The sequence below is a fragment of the Molothrus aeneus genome, chromosome 21, assembly GCF_037042795.1.
Source record: "Molothrus aeneus isolate 106 chromosome 21, BPBGC_Maene_1.0, whole genome shotgun sequence".
NCBI lineage: Eukaryota > Metazoa > Chordata > Aves > Passeriformes > Icteridae > Molothrus > Molothrus aeneus.
This window is the reverse complement of record NC_089666.1, coordinates 7972954-7996822: the sequence shown is the minus strand read 5'-3', so window position 1 is coordinate 7996822 and position 23869 is coordinate 7972954. Positions and strand designations below refer to the sequence as shown.

General features: G+C 57.1%; 2 protein-coding genes across 3 annotated transcripts in view; one reads left to right on the top strand and one right to left on the bottom strand.

Moving 5' to 3' along the window:
* Nucleotides 1–621: 621 nt before the first annotated feature.
* Nucleotides 622–2261, top strand: RNF223 (ring finger protein 223). Its single transcript, XM_066564201.1, has 2 exons — nt 622–661; nt 1417–2261. The coding sequence occupies exons 1-2, from the start codon at nt 622–624 to the stop codon at nt 2259–2261; spliced, it is 885 nt and encodes a 294-aa protein (XP_066420298.1).
* Nucleotides 2262–3469: 1208 nt separating this feature from the next.
* The window catches only part of AGRN (agrin), a 73304-nt gene continuing 52904 nt past the window's right edge, over nt 3470–23869 (bottom strand). For both annotated transcript variants that reach the window (XM_066563778.1, XM_066563779.1), the window contains 22 exons: nt 23362–23739; nt 21888–22022; nt 20570–20697; nt 19910–20024; nt 19039–19158; nt 18179–18544; nt 17190–17382; nt 15967–16182; nt 15125–15354; nt 14445–14579; nt 14260–14356; nt 13753–13917; nt 12963–13074; nt 11887–11898; nt 10972–11088; nt 10260–10449; nt 9814–9901; nt 9282–9305; nt 8226–8258; nt 7181–7405; nt 6298–6401; nt 3470–5925 (listed from right to left, as the gene is read on the bottom strand). In XM_066563778.1, coding sequence (XP_066419875.1) covers nt 5768–5925; nt 6298–6401; nt 7181–7405; nt 8226–8258; nt 9282–9305; nt 9814–9901; nt 10260–10449; nt 10972–11088; nt 11887–11898; nt 12963–13074; nt 13753–13917; nt 14260–14356; nt 14445–14579; nt 15125–15354; nt 15967–16182; nt 17190–17382; nt 18179–18544; nt 19039–19158; nt 19910–20024; nt 20570–20697; nt 21888–22022; nt 23362–23739 — 3341 coding nt within the window. In that variant the 3' untranslated portion in view covers nt 3470–5767. The remainder of the gene's footprint in view (nt 5926–6297; nt 6402–7180; nt 7406–8225; nt 8259–9281; nt 9306–9813; nt 9902–10259; nt 10450–10971; nt 11089–11886; nt 11899–12962; nt 13075–13752; nt 13918–14259; nt 14357–14444; nt 14580–15124; nt 15355–15966; nt 16183–17189; nt 17383–18178; nt 18545–19038; nt 19159–19909; nt 20025–20569; nt 20698–21887; nt 22023–23361; nt 23740–23869) is intronic.

Below are 23869 nucleotides of genomic sequence, written 5' to 3'. Positions count from 1 at the left end.
CTGGGTGCAGGTGATCCCTAAAATAATCTGGATTTTGGAGGATTTCAAGAAGGATGAAGCTCAAAATTCTGGTCTGGATGCGGACGTTTCCTAAAATAATCCAAATTTTGGGGGATTTTGAGGGGGATGAAGCTCAAAATTTGGGTCTGGGTGCAGGTGGTCCCTAAAATACCCCAAATTTTGGGAGGTTCCAGGAAAGATGAAGGGACAGGAGCTGAAATTTTGGGTCCGGGCGCAGATGTTCCCAAAATAATCTGAATTTTGGGTGATTCCAAGAGGGATGAAGGAACAGGAGCTGAAATTTGCCTCTGGATGCTGATGTTGCCTAAAATACCCCAAATTTTGGAGGATTCTGAGGGGGGTGAAGGGACAGGAGCCTTTTCCTCCTCACAGTCACAGCCCAGAGCTGCAGCTCCGGGCTGAGAATTCCACACTTTTAACGGGAAAAACCTGAATTTCCTTCCTTCTCTGGGTTGGTTTTTCTGGAATTCCAGCTCCCCGGAGCCAGGACCACAAATCTCCCCAAAAAAAGCTTTTTTTCCCCATTATCTCCCCACTGAAAACGTTGTCTGTCTCTTAGGCCGGGCTCAGCTCCACAAGCCCAGAATTAAGAGATTCCCCATGGAATCCTCTGCTCTCCTCCCAGCTCCCAGCACCCGGGGTAGGTCCAGTTCTGGTTTTTCTGCCCCAAAAGGAGGAATTGGGTGGGAATTTCGCTCCTGTCCCTGCAATTCCAGCGGATTTCCTGCTGGGAAGGGTCTGGGGGGATCTCTGAGGCTTCTTGGCTTTTCTTGATGGGATTTTTGGGGCTACCTAAGAGTGAGGCCAGATAAAATTAGGAGAATCAAAGAAAAAAAATAAGTACATTAAATTAAATTAAAAGTGGGTGATTCTGAATAGATAAATAAAATAAAAGAAAGAGAATGAAATAAATAAAACAAAATAAAAAGTGGATTATTCTGAGTAAATAAATAGATAAATAAAATAAAATGGAGGTGATTCTGAATAAATAAAATTAATTAAAAAAATAAAATAATAAAAGGAAATAAAAAGTGGGTGATTCTAAATAAATAATATAAATAAAGAATTAATAAATATATGTCTAAATAAATAGATATACAAATATAAATAAATATATAAATAAAGACTAAATAAATATAATATAAATAAAGAATAAATAAATAAAGAAATAAATAGACTAGAAGAATAAAATAAATAATAAAATAATGTAAAATAAAAAAATAAAATAAATTAAAATAAATTAAATAAATTAAAATAAATCAAATAAATTAAAATAGAATAGAATAGAATAGAATAGAATAGAATAGAATAGAATAAAATAAAATAAAATAAAATAATGAGACAAAATTTAAAAAAATGCAATGCAATGAATCCCATTGTGTTGTTCTCTTGCAGAGTCTGCCCGGGCTCAGTTCCCCTCGGGGGGCTCCATCATGTCCTGCTTCCCTCAGCTGTGGCACTCCAGCACCCCGGAGTCGCCGTCCAGCCCCGTTCCCGCCCCGCCGGGCTCGCTGCCGGTGCCGCTGAGCCCCCTCGTGCTGCCGTCGCCGGGCGATGCCCGCAGGAAGGGCCGGTCCCCCGCGGGCTCCCCGAGCTGCGCCAGCCCCGGCTCGCCCAAGCCGGCCTCGCCCGTCGAGTGCTCCATCTGCTTCAACACCTACGACAACACCTTCAAGACGCCCAAGCTGCTGCAGTGCTCGCACGTGTTCTGCCTGGAGTGCGTGGCGCGGCTGAGCGCGGCGCTGGGCGCCGGCCAGGAGCTGCTGCCGTGCCCCTTCTGCCGCCAGCCCACCAGCCTGCCCAGCCAGGGCGCGCCCGGCCTGCGCACCAGCAAGGAGCTGCTGGCCACGCTGCCGCCCGAGCTGCAGCGCGAGCGCGAGCTCTGGATGGACGGCACCAAGCTCTGCTGCCGCCGCGCCTCCGACGGCGACGCCGAGAACCCCGAGTCCTGCGTGTCCATCGACGTGGCCCTGAGCAAGGCCGAGAGCGCCGAGGCAGCCCCGGCGGGGCTGGCGGGGCGGCTGTCGCGCTGCGAGCTCTGCGACGACTGGAAGCGCATCGTGCTGCTCTCGGCGCTCCTCATCATCCTCTTCTGCATCATCCTGTGGCCCGTGCAGTGCGCGCTCAAGACGGGCAACCTGCGCTGCTTCACGCGGACTGCGGCCGTCAGCCGGCCCGAGCTGCTGCCCCCCAAAGCCACCGCGGGCCCCATGGCCGTGACGCGGCCGCCGTTCCAATAGGGACCACTGGGGCTGCTCAGGGATGGGGACAGGGACAGGACCTGCTGTCCTGGCAGCTGCGGTGACACGGCCACCGTTCCAGTAGGGACAGGGCCCTGAGGCTGCTCAGGGACGGGGACAAGGACGGGACCTTCTGTCCTGACCACCTCAGTGACACGGCCGCCGTTCCAGTAGGGACAGGGCCCTGGGGCTGCTTAGGGATGGAACCTTTTCTCCTGACAGAAGCTGTCACATGGATGCCCTTCCATAGTGCCAGAGCCCCTGGATCTGCTCAGGGATGGGGACAGGGACAGGACCTGTTGTCCTCAGAATCTGGGGCAAAATCCCCATTCCAGTAGTGCCAGAGTCCCTGGATCTGCTCAGCTCCATGGGGACAAGGGACAGGACCTGCTGTCCTTTCAGGATTTGGGACCAAACCCCTCTGGATCTGCTCGGCTCCATGGGGACAAGGGACAGGACAGAGCCTTTCCTGGATCTCGGCTCCATCCGGTGCCAAGCAGGACCTGCTGCATTCCTGGGATTGCCGGCAGATCCCACATCCCGCTCACCGCGCTCCTGTGCCTCTGGAATGTCCTTCCCCGCCTCTGGAATGTCCTTGTGCCTCTGGAATGTCCTTCCCGTGCCTCTGGAATGTCCCCGTGCCTCCATCCCGCTGCTCTCCACGGAATCCAGGGCTGGGAATGCACCCAGAGCTCCCCAGGCTCCCCCTTCCTCCAGCTCCTGAGGGAATAAAGGGATTTTTTTTTTTTTTCTGGAGCAGCTCTGTGATTATTCCTGTGAGGAGCTGGGATGGGAGGGCTGGATGGACAGATGGGAAACAGCAGAATTCCAGAGGCTGGGAGGGTGAATCCTGAATTCCAGAGGCTGGGAGGGTGAGTCCTGAATTCCAGAGGTTGGGAAGGTGAAACCCAAATTCCAGAGGCTGGGAAGGTGAAACCCAAATTCCAGAGGCTGGGAAGGCTCCCTGGTGCTGAGGGGGATAAAAGAGACAAAGAAGGAAATGTGGAGACTCCCACCAGCTGAAACCACAGAGGAGGGGAAGGAAAGACACAAAAATCCTGCAAAACCCTGGGATTGGGGTTGGAATTCCTGGAAAAACTGGATTTAGGAGATGCAGGAGCTTCCCCCTCCTCTGCCCAGCAAACAGCACCAAGAAAAGCAGGATTCTCCTTTACCTAGGGGAAAAAAGAAAAGAAGCAGAAGGCCCCTTAAAAACCTCTTTAATCGTTTCCAACCTTTATTTCTGGGTGATTTGACGAAAGACACGAGTTAGTAATGGTTACATCATGCTGCTCCTCTACTGCGCATCGCCCGCCACAGCTCAGCCAGCAGCTCCCCAAGGCAGGGATTCACCCTCTCCACGGACACCTCAGGGGTTTAAATTAAAAAAAAAAAAGCCAAAAAAAATCAAATCCAGAAAAAAACCCCAACCTTATGTTCTCTTTTTTTTTTGGTTTTTTTTTGCGCGTTCTGTGGTAGAAATGTTGATAAAAATAAAGCCCAGGTGAATGCGCTGCTGGAAATTCCAAATGCTCCCCCATGAGGACACAAAATCCTGGTTTAAGGCATTTCCAAGCCCCAGCAAAACCAAAATGAGTTTTTATATTTATTTTTGTTCAATTCTTGGGTTTTTTTTTTTTTGCTCTTTCTTGACTTTATCCTGGAAATCAGCAGCTTCCCCATCCCTGTGGAGCTGGAACACCAGCCCAGCTGGGAATGCCATTCCAAACTCCCAAAATAGGGACTGGGGGACTCCCAGCCCAGCCCAGCCCAGCATTTCCCACCAGGAATCCCAGTTTGGACCCAGCAGCCCCAAAAAATGGGAATTTTGGCACTCAGGGAACCCCCCAGGCACAGCAGAGCCCCCATCCCACGCAGGGCACAGCCCCCCATGGAATGTTTAACCCTGCCTTTTCCACAGGAATGTCACAGGTTGGGAATATTTATTTTTTTAAAAATCAAATAAACTAAATCAAAGCAGATCCAAGTGGTTTTTCCATTGGTTTTCCCTCTTGGTTCCACCTTTGTTCAGAGCTCACCCTGAGAGAAGAAATTTGACCTTTCCTGGCTCAAAAGTTGGTGCCAAAACTCCCATTTCAAAGGGTGCCCTGCAAGGCGGGGTAGAAATTTAGGGAAAAAAAAGCCAAATTCCGGCAGCTTGGGCAGGAACTCCCACCCAGAACCTGGTGGGGTCCTGCAGATGAATCCCCAAAGTTGTTTTTCCACAGAGAAATCCCAGCTGAGGGTGGGGAAGGGACACAGAGGCCACAAACCGGCAGGAAATCCTTCCATGGAGAAGGAATCCCATGGAAGATGGGATTTCTTCCAGGGCTGGGATCCATCTGTTCTTCTCCACATCCAGGAGACCCCGAGCTGCAGCCAGAGGTGCAGCCACACCCCAGAAACTTCACAACTGGCCCCAAAATTTTCCTGTCCTGGAAGAAAATGCTTCAAATTCCCCCCAAATCCTCCCCAGCCCTGCTCCTGTTGGAGCCGTTCCTGCTGGGCTGGCAGCATCCAGAGGATGTGGAAGACCCAAAAACTCCAAGTCCAAGGTGAAAAATTCCCAATTTTCTTGGTGGGAGAGGCTCCAGTGGCAGCTCTGCGTTGCCAGGCTGGGAGCCAGAGGCTGGAGAAGGCTGTGGGGCGTGAAGGACACATCCAGGAGACCTCTGAGGAGGGAACAGGGAATCTCCTGGTCCTCTTGGGAGAGGGAGAGAATTCCCAGCTCTGGGACAGGAGCTCCCAGTGATCCCCAGCATGAGGGAGGCCAAGGCTCGGTGGCCGGGGAGGGGTCAGGACGCGTCTGGATGAACACAAAATGTGGGAATGAGGTTTCACAGCTGCTCCTGCACGTGTCCAAGAGGAAGAGGAGGAGGAGAACCGCTGGAAAAATCCACATTTTTGCCTCCCCAGCACCTCTGAGTCCAGCAAAGAGTCCCGAGGCGAGCGCAGAGCGAAGCTTGGGCCTGGCTCTCTCCCTTCCAGTGCGTGGCATCCCTGATTTGAGCAGAGCTCGGAGGAGAAAAGCACTTGAGATCCTTACACACATAAATTACAGTGAGAGGAACGGGGGGCAGCAGGAATCGGGTGAACACGGGGCCAGGAGAAGGTTTGGAAGAGCCAGAGCCCGGAGCAGGGTGGGAATTCCCACCCCGCGAATCCGTGAAGGCCTCGCCAGCACCAGCAGCGTTTCCCCCACAGGAAAACAGGGTTGTTTTTGGGAACAAACCCCCCAAAAACACCAGGAAAAAAGGGGGAAAACAACCCCAAAACAAAGGAAGCTTCAAGTATGAAGAAGATTGACGCTGCAGTGGGAGAGTTCTGGTGTCACTTCTCGAGCTTTGTTCCGCTGCTCGGGCCGAGAGCCCGAAAGCAAAAAGGGTTTCCTGCCCTCCCTGTCCCCCCCAAAAATATAAAAAGCAATAAGTTTACAAAAATAGAAAATAATTACAGCAATAGGCAGGAGGGAGGGAGGAGGGAGGCGGGAGGGAGGTCCCTGTGCTCTATTTGGCCGAGCAGTGCAATATCCGGGGCTGGTTCAGGGCATCCTCCAGCAGGTGCAGCTCCCGCCGGTCCACGAGCACGTCCCGCATGCAGCCCACGAAACCCGTGCTGAACGCCTTGGGCAGGCGCTGGGGCACGCTCAGCTTGTCCAGGCCCCCTGGGAACAGAGCAGGGCTCAGCTGGGGCAGCGACAGAGCCGGGGACAGAGCCGGGGACAGAGCTGGGGACAGAGCTGGGGACAGGGACAGAGCAGGGGACAGAGCTGGGGACAGAGCTGGGGACAGAGCTGGGGACAGGGACAGAGCAGGGGACAGAGCCAGGGACAGAGCTGGGGACAGAGCCGGGGACAGAGCAGGGGACAGAGCTGGGGACAGGGGACAGGGACAGCACCACTGGGAATGGCACAGGGTCAGCTGGGACTGAGGACAGAGCAGGGGACAGCACAGGGACAGTGCAAGGGACAGGGGACAGCGCCCCTGAAATGGCAGGGGATAGGGGACAGGGCATTTTTCAGCCACCTGAGACTCACCCAGCCACAGCGCCCCGTCCGTGTCCAGCTGGGTGGCCCCGAGGGGCGAGGAGCCGGCGATGGGGGCCTCGTTCCCAACCTGCAGGGAGCCTTCCCTCTGCACCCTGCTCCCGAGGGGCAACAGCAGGGATTCAGCAACAGCAGGGATTCAGCAATGGCCCCCAGAGCCAACCCAGAGCTGCTGCCTGCAAGCCCTGACCCTGGGAACCACCAGGGGGCAGATTTTGGGATAATCTCCACCCCATTCCCCACCAGTATATCCCCACCAGTAGGGCTGTAGTTACTTTATTTTTTCTGTATCTTAAACTCTAAAACTCTAAACTTTCCTTTACTTAACGTGGCTCTGCTTTAAACTCTAAATCCACATTCTCGCTTCTGGCACCTAAGTCTGGAAGCCTTTTCCAAGGTCTCAGATCAAATCCTGAGTTTAATTCTAAGCTTTGACTTCCAGACCCAAAGTTCTGAGAGTTCTGATCCAAAGAGAGCTCCTTGGGGATCATGGGGCTCACCTGCCTCATTCCCAGCTTTTCCACCCTGATCCCAATCCTGATCCAGAGCCTGATCCCAATCCAGATCCCAATCCCAGTCCAGATCCAAAGCCTGATCCCAATCCTGATCCTGATCCCAGTCCCAATCCAGATCCTGACCCCAATCCCAATCCCAATCCAGATCCTGACCCCAGTCCAGATCCTGATCCCAATCCTGATCCTGATCCCAGTCCCAATCCAGATCCTGACCCCAATCCCAATCCCAATCCAGATCCTGACCCCAGTCCAGATCCTGGTCCCAATCCCAATCAAGATCCCAATCCCAATCCAGATCCCGATCCCAATCCCAAAGCAGACCCTGCCCGCAGTCCCGGCCCCGCTCGCGCTGTGCTGACCTGGAGGCCCTGATGTGCACCCACTGGTTGGTGTTGACGGGCACGCTGGAGCGCAGGGTGACGGCCTTGGAGCCCAGGTCGTAGCTGAGCTGCACGCGGCCGTCCACGATGGCCAGGGCGATGTAATCCGAGCGCTCCAGCCCCTTCCCGCTCCACAGCAGCAGCCCCTGCGTCGCCTCCGTCTTGATGCTCAGCTCAAAGTGGTTGGACTGCAGGGCCTTCTCACTGCGGGGAAAGGCCATGGGCAGCTCCTCCTCCTCCTCCTCCTCCTCCTCCCCCCCGGGAGATGAACCCCCCGCCTGTCCCCACCTGCTGCCCTAAAGGTGCCAGATCTTGGGATAATCTCCATCCCATTCCTGAGATTCACCCATGGGGTCTGTGCCCATCTGCTGCCCTAAAAGTGGCAGATTCTGGGATAACCTCCATCCCGATCCTGGGATACACAAGAAGGGTCTGTCCCCATCTGCTGCCCTAGAGGAGCCAGATTTTGGGATCATCTCCATCCTACTCCTGGGGCTGGGATACACAGGAAGGAGATTCTTTGGAGATTCCTTGCTTTTATCCTCATGGAGCACAAGGATCAATCCCTGCCAGCTGTGGCACAGCAGCCATGGCACCCTGGGGATGGTCACAGGAAGGGCATGGAGGCAACAAAACCTTTTCCCAAGGGAGGAGGGAAGGAACGATGGGATTTTCCCCAGGTTGGAATCCTGATTCTTGCCTCTGGAACAGGCACGAGGCTCCTGGCCACAGCTGGAGCGGGACACACAGAGACACCACAGAGAGCTTTTTATTCCTGAGGGATGCTGCATCCAGGGGGTGGGACACAGCCCTGCTGTCCCTGCAGAGTCCCTCAGCCTTGGTGGCTCTTTGCTGTCCCTGCAGGGTCCCTTAGGCTGGGGCTGGTGGCTCTTTGCCATCCCCCCTGTGCAGAGCTCATCCCTCACGGATAAAAGGCCAGGACAGGGACACAGGACACACACAGGGACACAGGGACATGCTGAGGCACAGGCAGAGCAGGGGACAGGCACACCTGGGCACTCACCTGGGCTCCGAGGGGAAATCCAGCGCCTCGGGACTCGGATGGGAGAAAAGGGGAGCGAGCCATAAGCGAGGGGCAGCAAGGAGGCCCTTCCTGCCTTTCTTTTCCCTTTTCCCTTTTCCCTTTTCCCTTTTCCCTTTTCCCTTTCCTTTCCTTTCCTTTCCTTTCCTTTCCTTTCCTTTCCTTTCCTTTCCTTTCCTTTCCTTTCCTTTCCTTTCCTTTCCTTTCCTTTCCCTAGAGCTTCCCTGGAGGAGGAAAAATCCACTTTTATGGGCACCAAATCCAGCACAGGGGTGTGGGAGAAGCACAGCCCAAACTGGCCGGGAAAAGCCTGGGAAAAGGCTGGGAATGGTGACATTCCCTCTGCAGGGACACAAGGCAGCAGGGATGTGGCTCCGGGAGGGGACACAGGGACAATTCTGAGCTCACATTGCTGGAGGGCACTGCCCAGCTTAGGAGGATGCTCAGGATAATCCTGAAATTCCTAAAAATCCCTTTGCAGCCCTTCCCTATGGTTTGGACATGCAGGTGGTGGCTCTGCAGCCCCCCATGCACAGGCACAGCTCAGCCCCCAGAGCCCTGAGGGCACACAATGAGGTGGGATGGGATGGGATGGGACAGGCAGGGATCCCCCCAAATCCCCCAAATCCCCCCCTTCCCACAGCAGGGAATGCTCTGCATGGAGCAGGGAATTTTAGGATTTCTTTTAGGGCTTCTCTTCCATGCAGGACAGACCCACAGCAAATCTCAGCTGTGCAGGGATTGGGATTTCTCCCCATCCTCCTGCCCTGACCCTTTTTCTGACCCCCCATCCACACTGGAGATGTTTTGAGGGGTTCCACATCCACACTGAAAAAATCAAGGATCAGCACCCCCAGTTTTCCATCTCCAACACCTCAGGCTGCTGCTGGAGCAGGAAACCACAGGGATCTTCCTTCCCTGTGCTCATCCTTATTAAAACCATGCTTAAAAATTCCTGCCCCCAGCCCTGCCCTGAGCTGCCCCGGGGTTTGGGGTGACAATGGGGACGTGGGGTGAGGGTGGCAGGGCCATACTTACGCTGGGATCTCATTGCTCAGGTGGCTTGGAAACAGAGAAACAGTGACATTGAGAAGGGACAGACAGACAGAGACAGACACCCAGGGAGGGACAGACAGCAGCTCCACACGGACACCCCCCCCAGCAGGGCTGGGACACCGGGAATGGGACAGGCAGAAGGACCCAGGAGTCTCCTGAAGGAGGAAATTCCAGCCTGGAGGAGCTCAGGGGGAGCTCTGCTCATTCCCAGAGGGAATTCCCAAGAACAAGGAGGAATTCCCAGCCTGGAGCAGCTCTGCTCATTCCCAGAGGGAGTTCCCAAGGAGCAGCACATCCACGGCCAGCCCAGGTCCTCCCCAGCCCGGGGTTGGGACAGTCCCACGTGTTCCATCCCTGAGGGACACTCAGGATCCACCCCCAGCCCATCCCCAGCCAGGCCTGGAGCTGGGAATCTGGGGGAAATCAAGAGGGGAGAGCCAGGAACATCCAGCCCCGTTTGGAGCTCCTGGATCCCAGCTTGTCCTCCCCAGATCAGCCCTGGTGGGGCAGGTACCTCTTGGTGATGCTGTTGTGGTACTCCAGGTACGTGCGGCCATCGAAGGCCACGGCCTCGGTGTCCCCGGCTGCCTTCTCGATGATCACTGGGGAGAGACAGGGAGATGGGACAAGAACGGCCAGGAAACCCAGGGAATTCCTGGGAGATGGGAAAGGAAGGGCCAGGAAACCCAGGGAATTCCTGGGAGATGGGAAAGGAAGGGCCAGGAAAGGCTCCCCATGGCCACCTCCAACCCCCATGGCCACCTCCACATTTCCTGTGACACCTCCAGCTCCCCATGGCCACCTCCAACCTTGTGGGCCACCCCCAGCCCCCCGTGGCCCCCTCCAGCCTCCCATGGCAACCTCCAGCCTCCTGTGCCACCTCCGCTTTCCCATGGCCACCTCCACCTTCCCTGTGGCACCCTCCTGTCCCCGTGGCACCCCAGCCCTGGTGGCACTCACCCTTCTCGCAGTGTGCCCCCGAGAAGCCCCTGTGGCAGGAGCACTGGTAGCTGCCCAGGCTGGGGCTGCAGGTGCCGCCGTGCTGGCACGGGTTGGGTTTCTGGGTGCAGGGGTGCCCCCGGAACGGGGACACCTCCCTGGCACTGCGGATGTTCTGCTCCTTCAGCACGGGCACGCCACCCACGGAGATCTGAGGGGCAGGAAGGGTCAGCCAGGAGCTGCTCAGGGCCAAAAAATCCAAAACCAGGGAATTCCCATCCCTGGCAGCGTCCCAGGCAGGGCTGGATGGGCTGGGATGGTGGAAGGTGTCCCTGCCCATGGCACATGGGGAGCCTGAAGGTTCCTCCAACCTAAACCAGGCTGGGATCTTCTGAAGGTCCATGGCCACTCACCTCTGGTGAGCCAGGGACACCAGGGGACACCAGGCAGTGGGGACAAGAGGAGATGTGAACCCATCCCTGAGGTGGGAACCCATCCCTGAGGTGAGAAACCATCCCTAAGATGATGGGAATCTATCCATAAAGTGGGAGTCCATCCCTAAGATGATGGAAATCCATCCCTGAAATGGGAATCCATCCCTAGGGTGGGAATCCATCCAAGTGTTCCCAACCTCCCCTTCTGTTCCCCACTGGTGCCACTCTCCCACCAGCAGGACAGCTCCCAGGTCCATCCCAGGACAGGTGGGACACTGGAATGACCAGCAGGACCTCACCCTCTGCACAGCTCCCTCGAAGCCGCTGGAGATGGCAGCTGCTCGGGCCAGCCTGGAGAAGTCGGGGGCTCCCCCCACGTAGAAGGGCTCCTTCAGGTTCAGCACCATGTGAGGCACCTGGGGGAACAGGGGCAGCAAGGACAGGGTGTCAGCTCGTCCCTGCTGCCCCATGCAGGGCCAGGAGCTGGCCTCGATGGTCCTCGTGGCTCTCTCCATTTGGGAGATTGATGATAATTTATTTGATGATATTTTATTTATGATTCCACGGATGGAGCCTCCAGGAAACCTCCTCATGCCAAGGACTGCCAGGTCCCACCCCCAGCAGGCACCTGGGAAAGGTTTCCCCTGGATTGAATTTTTGGGGAGAGGCTCCTCCCGCACCCTCAGGCCTGGAGGGGGGCTCTGCTCTCATGTGCCCCCCAAAATTGGGGTCCCCAGGCCTTGCTGAGAGCCCCTGCAGGGCTGCGGCTCAATCCCAGCCCGTTCCAGAGGGATCCAGCCTGGCTGCCCCAAGGTTTGAGGAGCAGGTCCAGGTTTTCTCCTGCACCCCATGGCTTGAGGAGGTTCTCCTGCACCCCACGTGGTGGTTCTGGAGGAGGAAATTCCCTCCTTGCTGTCACCAGCCTCAGGATTCCTGGGAAATCTCTGGGATGGAGGCAGGGCCACAGCAAGGACGGGGTGACATGGAGCACTAACTAATGCTTTGTGGGATTAACACAAAATAAATGACCAGATTAATTAATTGAAATGGTCCCAAAACCAGAAGGTGACAACTGGCTGGGAATGAAGGACTAAACTACAGGGATCCTAAACCAGATGGGGAAGATGAAAAACACAAAAATAGGAAGGAAAGGAAGGAGGGAGGTGCCAATGGCAGATGAGATGGAGGCGTCGGGGGGTCATACTTATCTGTACCTTACGGGATTTCTGGGATCCAGACAGCAGGGGAGGGGAAAATACAAAGGAAAATCAAAGGGAGAGAGAAGAAAAGAAAAAAAAAAAAACAAAAAAAGAGAGAAAAGGGCCATCAGTGGGTGCCATTGCAACGGGCAGGGCTGCCACAGCCCCGCTGCCACCAGGGCTGGGTGGCTCTGGGGGTGGCAGGAGGGTCACTGCCACCCAGGGCTCTGCTCTGCTCAGAGAGGAGCTTGGACAGAGGAGAGTGAGGGCAGGAAAATGCCAGGTCGGGTTCTGTGGGTTTGGGGGTGAGCTCAGCAGCCAGCAGGGCTTTTCCTGCCTCCTCCTGGAGAGGGAGGGAAGGGAGCCCAGGAATGCAGGGAAGGGAGCCCAGGAATGCAGGGAAGGGACCCCAGGAATGCAGGGAAGGGACCCCCAGGAATGCAGGGAAGGGACCCCCAGGAATGCAGGGAAGGGAGAGACCCCCAGGAATGCAGGGACAGCACAGGGAGGGACAGGGAGAGGCTGGAACTGCAGAATTCCCAGCTGAGAGGAGAGCAGAGCAAGCACCAAGGGATGCAGCAGCAGGGCCTGGGTTTTTCCTGCTCCCTGAGCTCCTCTCACTGCTGGGGGCTCTTAATTAACCATTAATTACTGACCCAGGGGTGCCTCATGTGGCTGTTCCAACAGGGGACAGGTGAGGACCTGGAATAAGGGAGAGGGGTCCAGGAGAGGTGGGGGGCTCATCCAAGGTATCCCTGAAACCTGGCTGAGATCCTGGGCAGGGACAGGGGGGACAGGGGCTGCAAGGGATGCAGGGATCCTTCCCTGCCTGCTTCTCCACCCTCAAAGCCACAATTTAAACCCCAGAAACCTGAGAAACTCCACTCAAATCCACAATCTAAAGCCCAGGAACCTGAGAAGCTCCACTCAAATCAACGATCTAAAGCCCAGGAACCTGAGAAGCTCCACTCAAATCCACAATTTAAAGCCCAGGAACCTGAGAAATTCCACTCAAACCCACAATTTAAAGGCCAGGAGCCTCAGGAGCTCCTCCCCAGGAGAGCAGGGCAGGGCTGGGTCCCCCCACTCACCGGGGACTCCCCTGTCACCCTGTGGCCGTTGTTGACCCTCAGGACGCCCTTGCGGCCGCTCCTCTCCAGCAGGACACTGACCCACGTGTTCAGGGGCACTGGCTCCTTGCTCCTGAGGGGGAAATAAAGGGAAAAAAAAGCTTAAAAAACCTTCTAAAATCAGGCCTTGCTCAGCTGAATGAACATGTGAAGTTCCCATGAGAAAGAATCACAGGAATGAAAATCAGTTTGCAGAACAATCTGTTCTGGTAAGAAAAGCAGGCTTGCAGCTGTGGCAAATAAAAAGTCTGTGAGAATCTGTGAAGAAAATATTAAAAACATATAAAAATCATATTAAAAGTATAAAAATAAAAAATGTAAAGATAATATCAAAAATATATCTCTCTGTGTAAAGAGTCTCAGCATGTACACACACAAGCACCTCCTAAGCAATGAACTGAGCAGCAAGCAAGTTGAAATTAGAAAAAGCACAATAACTGAAATTAGAAATTAAACACAATAACTTGGAAAACTGGATAAAAACAGGTTGTAACATCAAAGTGAGGCTTTTGCTGCTGCAACTTTGAAAATTGTCATTATTTGCTGGTAATGTTATAAACTCTGCCCTCAAAACCTACAAAACCAGCCTGGAAAGGTGCCCTGAGCAGGTGATGCTTTCTATTTTTAAGATTCTGTGCTGATGTCTCAGGTTGAGCAGGGCAGAGTGCCCCCGGTGCCCTCACCTGAGCAGGGCAGAGTGCCCCCGGTGCCCCCAGCTCCCTCACCTGGGCAGTGCCCCCAGTGCCCTCACCTGAGCAGGGCTGGCCCTTTGCCCAGGTCGTATCTGTACTCCAGGTGGCCCTCATGCAGTGCCAGGGACACAAAGTCCCCTTTGCCATCGGTCTTCTGGCCGTTGTAGAAGATCATCCCGCTGGGCTTCTTGGCCAGGAACACCACCTCCATGGACATCTTGTCCCTGGGAGAGCAGGGGTGGGGTTATTGATTATTGATTGTGGGTTAGGGATTACGGGTTATTGGTTATGGATTATGGGTTGTGGACTATGGGTTATGGATTATGGATAATTTTGGATTGTGGGTTATGGATTGTGGGTTGTGGATTTTTATGGATTATTGATTATGGGTTATGGATTGTGGGTTATGGACTGTGGGATACAGATTGTGGATTATGGATTCCCTCCCATCCAGCTGCTCAGGATAACCCCGAGGCCGTGGGTGTGGCAGCCATGCCAGCCCTGCCAGCTGCGGGGTGCCCAGGGTGCTGTGGGTGGGGTTTGTCCCTCCCTGTCCCTGCACTCACTGCAGGTCGGGCACAAAGCTCTGCAGCCCGTTGAGCTCCAGGTAGGAGAAGCCGTTGAACTCGGGCAGGAAGGGCACGGACTGGTCCTGCTCTGTCACTGGGCACAAAGCGGGGAGCGTGAGGGACACGGGGCGTGGCAGGCGTCCCAAGGTCACAGCGGGCTGGGGACACCCCTGCTGCCCCACCTCGCTCGCACAGGTCCCCCTCACGGCCCACGGGACAGGCGCACAGGGCCCCCCCGGCGGGCAGCACCAGGCAGGTGGCAGAGGCGTGGCACGGAGAGGGCTCGCACGGGTTCCTCTCGAAGGCACACGTGGGGCCTGCGGGACGGGAGATTGTCACCAACCCCCTGACACATGGCCCCAGGGTCCCCCATGTACTCAACGTCCCCCATGGGCATGTAGGCATCGAGGCACTGGCACAATGACCCCAAAAACTCCCACAGAACCCCCCAGAAATGGTGAAAATCCCATAATCCCCATCTCCGTACCTCAAAACCCCCTCAGAACCCTGCAATGCCCATCTCATACCCCAAAAACCCCCTCAGAACCCCCCAGAGGGATGAAAACCTCACAGTGCCCATCCCTATACCCCAAAACCCCCCTCAGCACCCCACAATACCCACCCCATACCCCAAAAACCCCCTCAGACCCCCTTGGTGCCCACCCCATACCACAAAACCCCCTCAGACACCTCAATGCCCACCCCACACCCCAAAAACCCTCTCAAACCCCCTTGGTGCCCACCCCACCCCCCAAAAACCCTCTCAAACCCCCTCGGTGCCCATCCCATACCCCAAAAAGCCCCTCAGACCCCACAGTTCCCACCCCATACCCCAAAAACCCCGTGGGTGCCCGCGCCGTACCCGTGTAGGCCTCGGGGCACTGGCAGTGGAACATGTCGGCCTCCCTGGCGTGGCAGGTGCCGCCGTGGTGGCAGGGGCTGGGCTGGCAGGGGTCGGTGCCACACTGGCCCACGGCCGTGGCGTACAGGACGTCACTGGAGCCCTGGTGCAGCTCGTGCCCACGGTTGTTGATGGCCAGGGCCCGCACGCAGCCCCGCAGGCCGCTCGTGGCACCCGTGCGCTCCGCCACCCTGAGGGGACACAGTGCCAGGGTTTGTCACCAAGGGAGTGGCAGGGCCCCTGTGCGCTCTGCCACCCTGAGGGGACACAGTGCCAGGGTTTGTCACCAAGGGAGTGGCAGGGCCCCCGTGTGCTCCGCCACCCTGAGGGGACACAGTGCCAGGGTTTGTCCCCAGGGGGTGGCAGGGCCCCACTCATGGTGGCAGCGCCACCCTCACAGTACCACACTCAAGGGGCAGTGCCACCCTCCAAGGGGCAGTGCCACACTCAAGGCCCAGTGCCACCCTCCCAGCAGCAGTGCCACACAAGAGTGCCACCCTCACAGGGCCAATGCCCCCTCATGGGGCAGTGCCACACTCCTAGGCCCAGTGTCACCCTCATGGTAGCAGTGCCACCCTTGCAGGCCCAGTGCCACCTCCTGGTCCCTGTGCCACACTCACAGTGCCACCCTCACAGACCCAGTGCCCCCCTCATGGGGCAGTGCCATCCTCCCAGTCCCAGTGCCACACTCACAGCAGCAGTGCCACCCTTGCAGGCCCTGTGCCAGCTCCCAGGCCCTGTGCCCCATTCCCAGCGCCACCCATCAGCCCAGTGTCACCTCCCTGTCCCCGTGCCCCACTCACAGCGCCATGTGCTCGTGGGGCACTCCCCCGATGAAGAGCTCGGTGTCCAGGTTGAGCCCGTCGGTGCCCGGGGGGCTGTGCCCGCTCACCGGGGGCTCCCCGTCCACGGCCAGCGTGCCCGTGCGCCGGTTCCGCGTCACCAGCAGCCGGTGCCAGCGCCCCGGCTCCACTGGCACGCGGCTGGTGACCGTGCCCGTGCCAGAGCCCGTGTCAAACCTGACAAAACACGGCCTTGGTGTTCTCCAAGGTGCCAGCTGGGCTGTGCCAGGCGTGACTGGCACTGGGAGCACTTGGGGACCCCCTTCTTCCCTCCCTCCTTCTCTCCCTCCCTCTTTCCTTCCCTTCTCTCCTCCATCCCTCCCTCCTCTCCCTCTTTCTCTCCTTCCCTCTCTCCTTCTCGTCTCCTTCCCCTCCCTCCCTCCCTCCCTTCTCTCCCTCTCTCTCCCCTTCCTTCATCTTTGCCCCCTTCTCTCCCCATCTTTCCATCCCTCTTCCCCTCCCTCCCTCCCTGCCTGCCCTGCCCTCCCCCTCCCTCACTCCAAACCCGTATCCGTTGGATTCTGGAATACAAAAAAAGCCACTCTGGCTCTTTCCTCCCTTCCCTTTTTTCCCCCCTCTCCACATTTCTCATCCCAGTTAAAAAAAACCCTACCAAAAAAAGATGTCTCAAAAAACCCCCAAACCTGCCAAAAAAACCCCAAACCTGCCAAAAAACCAACCTGCCAAAAAACCCAACCTCCCACACTTCAGAGCTTTTTGAACTCACTCAAAGTTAGTTCACTTCACTGAAAAGAAGGAATGAGCTCCCTCAGTATTCCAGCCAGACACACCCCAAAAAATCCTGATTTTTGTCCACTTTGAGGCCTTTTAGGATGCAAATTCCCCTTCCTGGGATACAAATTGCCCCTCCTGGAGTGCAAATTCCCTGTCCTGGGTCCAGAGACTCGCCTGAGCTCGTGCTCCCTCAGTATTCCAACCACATCCCCCCAAAAAATAAAGAAATCCCAATTTTTGTCCACTTTTAGGATTCAAATTCCCTGTCCTAGAGCTCACCTGAGCTCAGCCACACTTGATTCCAGCCACATCCCTCCCCCACAAAATAATCCCGATTTTTGTCCACTTTTGCAGCCTTTTAGGATAGAAATTTCCCCCCGCTGGGATGCCAGCTCTCCCTGCCGGGACACCAATTGCCCCTTTGGGACACAATCCCCTCGCAGCCTGACCTGAGCTCCACGAAGCCCCCGAGCAGCGCCAGGGAGATGAAGTCCTTGCCGTGGCGCTGGGCGTTGTAGAGGAGCAGCCCCCGGGGCTCCAGCGCGCGGAACTCCAGGGAGATCCTGACCGTGTGGTAGGCGCGCATGGTCCGGAACGCCAGCACCGAGGCGCCCCCGAAACTGGGCACGGACCCGCCCGGGGCTGGGGGAAACAGCGGGGAATGGGGGCAGAAACGAGGGGGAAACGGGAGGAGAACAGGGGAAGAAAGGGGGAGAGAACGGGGAGAGAACAGGGGGAAGAGAGGGGGAAAAAGCGGGGGGAAAAAGGAGGGGGAAAAAGGAGGGGGAATGGGGGGGAATGGAGGAAAAGGGGGGAAAAATGGGGGGGAGAATGGGGGAAAAAAAGGGGGTAAAGAATAGGGAGAAAGAATGGGGGGAGAACACGAGGGGAAAGGGGGAAGAAAGGGGGAGAAACGAGGCAGAGGGGGGGAAGAGGGGGGAAAAGAGTGGGGAAAGAAAGGAAGAAGAAAGAAAGGAAGAAGAAAGAAAGGGGGGGGGAAAAAGAGGGGGGAAAGCAGGGGAAAAAGGGGGCGAAAAGGCAACTTTTATTGAGCTTGGGTTTATGAAAAGGGCAACTTGTTTGTGCCTCCCTTGAGGAGATCTGGGACTCCAAATCCCATTAAACCAGCAGGGCTGGACACCCACTGTCATTTTCCAAGGGATTTGTGAGATCAAATCCCATAAAACCAACAGGGCTGGACAGCCACTGATGTCTTCCATGGGATTTGGGAGGTCAAATCCCATTAAACCAGCAGAGCTGGACACCCACAGCTTGCAGAGCTCCAGGTGAGAGGGTTTTTAGCTGTTTTCCCATCTCTGGGAATGCCCAAATCCAGCCTGGCACAACCTGGCACAGGGTGGGTGGCATCCTACCCACATCAAAGGACGGGAAGCGACTTTTAAGCCCCAAATTTGTGATTTCTCACATCACCACCTACATTTCTCACAGAGAGCCCCTCCTGTGCCCGCGGGGCAGCTGCAGGTGAAGTGGTGCCCGTCGTCCTGGCAGGTGCCACCGTGCAGGCAGGGCTGGGACTCGCAGGGCCGTGCCAGGGGGGTGCCAGGGGGCAGCTGGGTGGGCTTCATCCTCCTGCTGCTGCCAGGGCTGCGGGTGCTGCCCACGGGGCTGTGGGTGCTGCCCCCGGGGCTGCGGGTGCTGCCCCCGGGGCTGCGGGTGCTGCCCCCGGGCTCGCCGTGCTGCCCCAGGGCCGCGGTGGCCGCGGGCGCCCTGCGCGTGGTGCCAGGGGCCATGGTGGTGGCCGTGGTGGTGGTGACGGTGGTGGTGAAGAGCCGGGGGATCCAGTCTGGAACACAGCAGGGATGGGGTCAGCTGGGGGCATTGGGGGCAGCTGGGGTTGGGGGTAGATGGGGGGGTTGGGGTCAGCTGAGGGGGTTGGTTTTAGGGTCAGATGTGGGATAAGGTTGGGGTCAGGTATGGGTTAGGGTTAGGGTCAGGTGTGGGTCAGTTTTAGGGTCAGGTATGGGTTAGGTTTAGAGTCAGGAGTGGGTTCAGGTGTGGGTTAGTTTTAGGGTCAGGTATGGGTTAGGTTTAGAGTCAGGTGTGGGTTCAGGTGTGGGTTAGTTTTAGGGTCAGGTATGGGTTAGGTTTAGAGTCAGGTGTGGGTTTGGAAGTGTCCAAGCACCCTCTGGAAGATCCCTGCCCATGTCCAGACCCCTCTAAGGTCCCTCCCAACCCCAAACATTCTGGGACCCACCCGGGGAAGCTTTTGAGGGGTTGGCAAGACCAGCAGAGCCCCCCTGGCATTCTGAAACCCCAAAGCCAGCGAGGGGGACTCACCAAAGTCCATGAATTTGATGTGCTCCTGCTGGGGCCTCTTCACCAGGATGGTTTTTCTCTTGGCAGCTCGGAGCTGCTTCAGCAGGGCCCCCTGGACATCAGTGGCCGTGTAGGACGTGGCTGAGCCCAGCCAGGAGGGCAAAGGAGGGGAGCAACAGTGAGCATTCCAACAGGAATTTCCTTCCCACGACCTCCCCAAACCCCTCCTTTCCCAAGGAAATAATCCTCCTTTCCAAGGAAATAATCCTTCTTCCCAAGGAAAATAATTCTCCTTCCCAAGGAAAATAATCCTTTCCCAATGAAACTAACTCTCCTTTCCCAAGGAAAATAATACTCTGTCCCAAAGAAACTAACCCTCCTTTCCCAAGGAAAAGAAACCTCCATTCCCAAGGAAAATAATCCTCCTTTCCAAGGAAAATAAGCCTCTATTCTCAAGAAAAATAAACCACCTTTCCCAAGGAAAATGACTCTCCTTTCTTAACGAAAATAATCTTCCTTTCCAAAGAAAATAATCTTCCTTTCCAAGAAAAATAATCTTCCTTCCCCAAGGAAAATAATCCTCCTTCCCAAGGAAAATAACTCTCCTTTCCAAGGAAAATAATCCCTCCATTCCCAAGGAAAATAACCCTCCTTTCCCATGGAAATAATCTTCCTTTTCCAAGGAAAATAATCCCTCAATTCCCAAGGAAAACAATTCTTCCTTCCCAAGGAAAACCCTTCCAGCTTCCTTAGTGTGCAGCTCCTCCCATCTCCGCTCACACAGAAATTTTGCAGGATAAAAGACCCAACCCCAGTGAATTTTAGGATGGTTCTTCCCTTCTCCTCCCCAGCCAGATTTCCCAGCCAGAATTCCCTCTGGGAATGGCCCCACCTGGGTCAAAGTGAGCCTCCACGATGACCCTGACGGTGCTGCTCTGGCCCAGGTCCCGCACTCGGATGCTCCTGAAATCCTTCCTGACATCAGAACCCCGGAACAGCTCGTCCAGCTGGGGAAGGAAAGGGTTAACGGGAAGATCCTGGCACGGGGATCCTGCCAGGGAAAGATCCAGGATAGGATTTGCTTCCCAGCCTTTGCAAGGCAGCCCGGTGACAGGGAGGGGACAGGGGACAATTCCAGCTGCTCTTGAGGGCCAGGGAAGAACAGGATCCACAAAGTGGGACAGGGATGTTCTGTGACAGTTCCAGCTGCTCTTTAGGGCCAAGAAAAAATGGGATCCATAAACAATTCCAGCTGTTCTCTAGGGCCAAGGCAAGAACAGGATCCATAAATAAAGTGGGACAGGGATGTTCTGTGACAATTCCAGCTGCCCTTTAGGGCCAAGGGAAGAATGGGATCCATAAATCAATTGGGACAGGGAACCATCGACCATTTTGGGTTCATCTTGAGTGTAGGCCCAAGGTGTATCCATTGAGGAGATCCTTTTAACAAACCCCTGCTTCACTGTGTAACTCTGTTCTGGGGCAGCCCCTCAGGGCACCTGCAGGGTCCCCTTGGTGCCAGCTGTGCCCCCACGAGGGGCACGGAGCTCACCGCGCTCTCGATGCTCCGCGCCGTCTCCCCGAAGAGCTCGGATTTGGGGTCGGCCATCTCCGGGGTGTAGAACAGCTCCTGGCCCTCCACCTCCTCCAGGATCAGCACTCCTTGGAACACTTTGGTGGCTGCGGGAGGAGGGAACACAAGACAAAGCCCTTGAGCTGGGCAGGGGCGGCGAGGGAGCGCCGCGGTCCCTGGCAGGGGGGATGGCAGTGTGGGGGTAGTGCCAGTGCCGGGTTAGTCGGGATGGGACGGGCACAGCCATGGAGGATTAGTGCTGGAGCAGATGGCAAGGACCAGGCTGGAGATGGCAGCTTTTACCAGACGGGTTCCTGCGAGCTCCGGCGCGGAGAGCAGCCCCCCTGCACCGCTGGGTGACAAGAGAGACACGTTAGAGGACAGGGGACACGCCAGGGCCCCGGGGCACCCACGGGCACCCATGGGGCACTGCCCGGGGCCGGGGGCCAGGGGGACACAGGGCAACCACAGCCCTGCCAAACCAGCCTGGAGCTGCAGCAGGAGTGCCAGGGCTGGATCCTGCCCTGGGGCTGCAGAGGATGGAGAGATCCCGCTGTGGGAACCACACACGAGGTTCCTCTTCCTTTCCATTTTCCCTTTTTCTTTCCCTTTCCCTTTTCCCCTTCTCTCTCCCTTTCCATTTTCCCTCTCCCTCTTCCTTTTCCTTTTTTCTTCCCCTTTCCCTCTCCCTTTCTCTTTTCCCTTCTGCTTTTCCCTTTCCCCTCTCCTTTTCCCTTCCCTTTCCCTTCACACAGGGCTGTCCTTTATGGGTTAAAAGGGAAAGTTTTTTTTCCTAGAGGCAAAGGGGATGTCCTACTAGAAACCCCAAGGAACAAGGAAGGACTTGAGTGAGGAAAAATCTGGGACATGGCCCCTGAGGAACAATTTTCAGGATAACGAAGATATTCTGACAGAGCAGAGGTGGGGCTGTGCTTCCTCAGATTGCGGGAAGGAGGAGAAATCCCAGCTGGATCAGGGGACAGCAAACACCCCCAGGAAGTGATCCCAATTCTTCCTCCAGCCCCAAATCCACCTGGGCAGTTCCGTGTGTCACTCCCCTTGAGAGATCCCAATTCCTGACCCCAAAGGGATCCCAAACCAGCCCCAAATCCACCTAGAGAGCTCTGTGTGTCATCCCCCTTGAGAGATCCCAAACTCCTGACCCCAAAGTGATTCCAACCCTTCCTCCAAGTCCCAAATCCAGCTGGGCAGTTCTGTGTCCTCCCACCCTGAGAGATCCCGAACTCCTGACCCCACAGGGACCCCAAGGGACCCCAGTCCCCCATTCCAGTCTCACCGGGGCAGTTGGTGCCCTCGCTGTCGGCAGCTGCGGTTTTGCCGTCGGAGCAGCAGCCCAGGGCGCTGTTGTAGCACGTGGCCCTCTCGATGGCAGGCGTGGGTGGCACCTGGCCCTCGTCAGGCTCCTCCTCGCCTGGGGGACAGACGGGGGACACCCAGCAGTGACACCTCTGCATGGCACCCGCCCTGCTCGTGGTGACACCCAGGGCGGGGCTGAGGACACCAGGGGACAGCCCCCAGTGGCCTGGGGACACTCAGTGTGGCACTGCCCAGGGGACACTGAGCATGGCACTGCCCTAAGGACACTCAGAGGCACTGCCCTGAGGACACTGAGCATGGCATTGCCCAGGGGACACTGAGCATGGCGCTGCCCTGGGGACACTCAGTGGCATTGCCCAGGGGACACTGAGCATGGCATTGCCCTAAGGACACTCAGGGGCACTGCCCAGGGGACACTGAGCATGGCGCTGCCCTGGGGACACTGAGCATGGCGCTGCCCTGGGGACACTCAGTGTGGCATTGCCCAGGGGACACTGAGCATGGCGCTGCCCTGGGGACACTGAGCATGGCGCTGCCCTGGGGACACTCAGTGTGGCACTGCCCAGGGGACACTGAGCATGGCATTGCCCTAAGGACACTCAGGGGCACTGCCCAGGGGACGCTGAGCATGGCGCTGCCCTGGGGACACTCAGTGTGGCACTGCCCAGGGGACACTGAGCATGGCATTGCCCTAAGGACACTCAGGGGCACTGCCCAGGGGACGCTGAGCATGGCACTGCCCTGGGGACACTGAGCATGGCGCTGCCCTGGGGACACTGAGCATGGCACTGCCCAAGGGACACTGAGCATGGCACTGCCCTGGGGACACTCAGTGTGGCATTGCCCAGGGGACACTCAGGGGCACTGCCCAGGGGACACTGAGCATGGCACTGCCCTGGGGACACTCAGTGTGGCATTGCCCAGGGGACACTCAGTGTGGCACTGCCCAGGGGACACTGAGCATGGCACTGCCCTGGGGACACTCAGTGTGGCATTGCCCAGGGGACACTGAGCATGGCATTGCCCAGGGGACACTGAGCATGGCACTGCCCTGGGGACACTGAGCATGGCATTGCCCAGGGGACACTGAGCATGGCGCTGCCCTGAGGACACTGAGCATGGCACTGCCCTGGGGACACTGAGCATGGCATTGCCCAGGGGACACTGAGCATGGCGCTGCCCTGAGGACACTGAGCATGGCACTGCCCTGGGGACACTGAGCATGGCACTGCCCTGGGGACACTGAGCATGGCGCTGCCCTGGGGACACTCAGGGGCACTGCCCTGGGGACACTGAGCATGGCACTGCCCTGGGGACACTCAGTGTGGCATTGCCCAGGGGACACTGAGCATGGCACTGCCCTGGGGACACTGAGCATGGCACTGCCCTGGGGACACTCAGAGCCCCCCCAGAGCCCCGGGGGTGGCACTCACCAGCAGATCCCGCCCCGCTGGCCTCCTGGTCCCCGCTGGTGCCCATGTCCTGGTCCCCGCTGCCCTCGGCGCTGCCGGACTCGCTGTAGCCGGGCTGGCTGGTGGCCGCCACCACGGGGACAGTGGCCAGCGGGCGGATGGTGGCCTTGTGCGCGCCGTGGGTGACCCAGGCCGTGGTGGTGGCCGGCCTGGCCGTTGTCACACGCCTGGTGGTGGGGTGGCCCCGCTCTGTGGGCCTGGCTGGTGGCAGGGACGGGCTGGTGGCCGCCCCGGTGGGCAGGGGGGACCGCGGGGTGGCCCCAGGGGGCGCGGGCAGCTCCGGGGGCACCGTGGGCAGCGGCGTGGGGGGCACCGGGGGGCTCGTGTGGGTGATGGACTCTGCAGGGACACAGACACGGAGGTGAGGGGGTGGCACTGGGAGGGGGGGACAAAGCTTGGGAAGGGCAGATCCTGTGCCAGGGGATGTCCTATGGGGTGGCAGGGCCAGCCTGAGGACATGGGGCTGACA

Coding starts and splice junctions, on each gene's coding strand:
- RNF223 (XM_066564201.1), top strand. CDS start 622: ATGGAATCCTCTGCTCTCCTCCCAGCTCCCAGCACCCGGG. Junction 662..1,416: donor CCCAGCTCCCAGCACCCGGG/GTAGGTCCAGTT, acceptor GTTCTCTTGCAG/AGTCTGCCCGGGCTCAGTTC.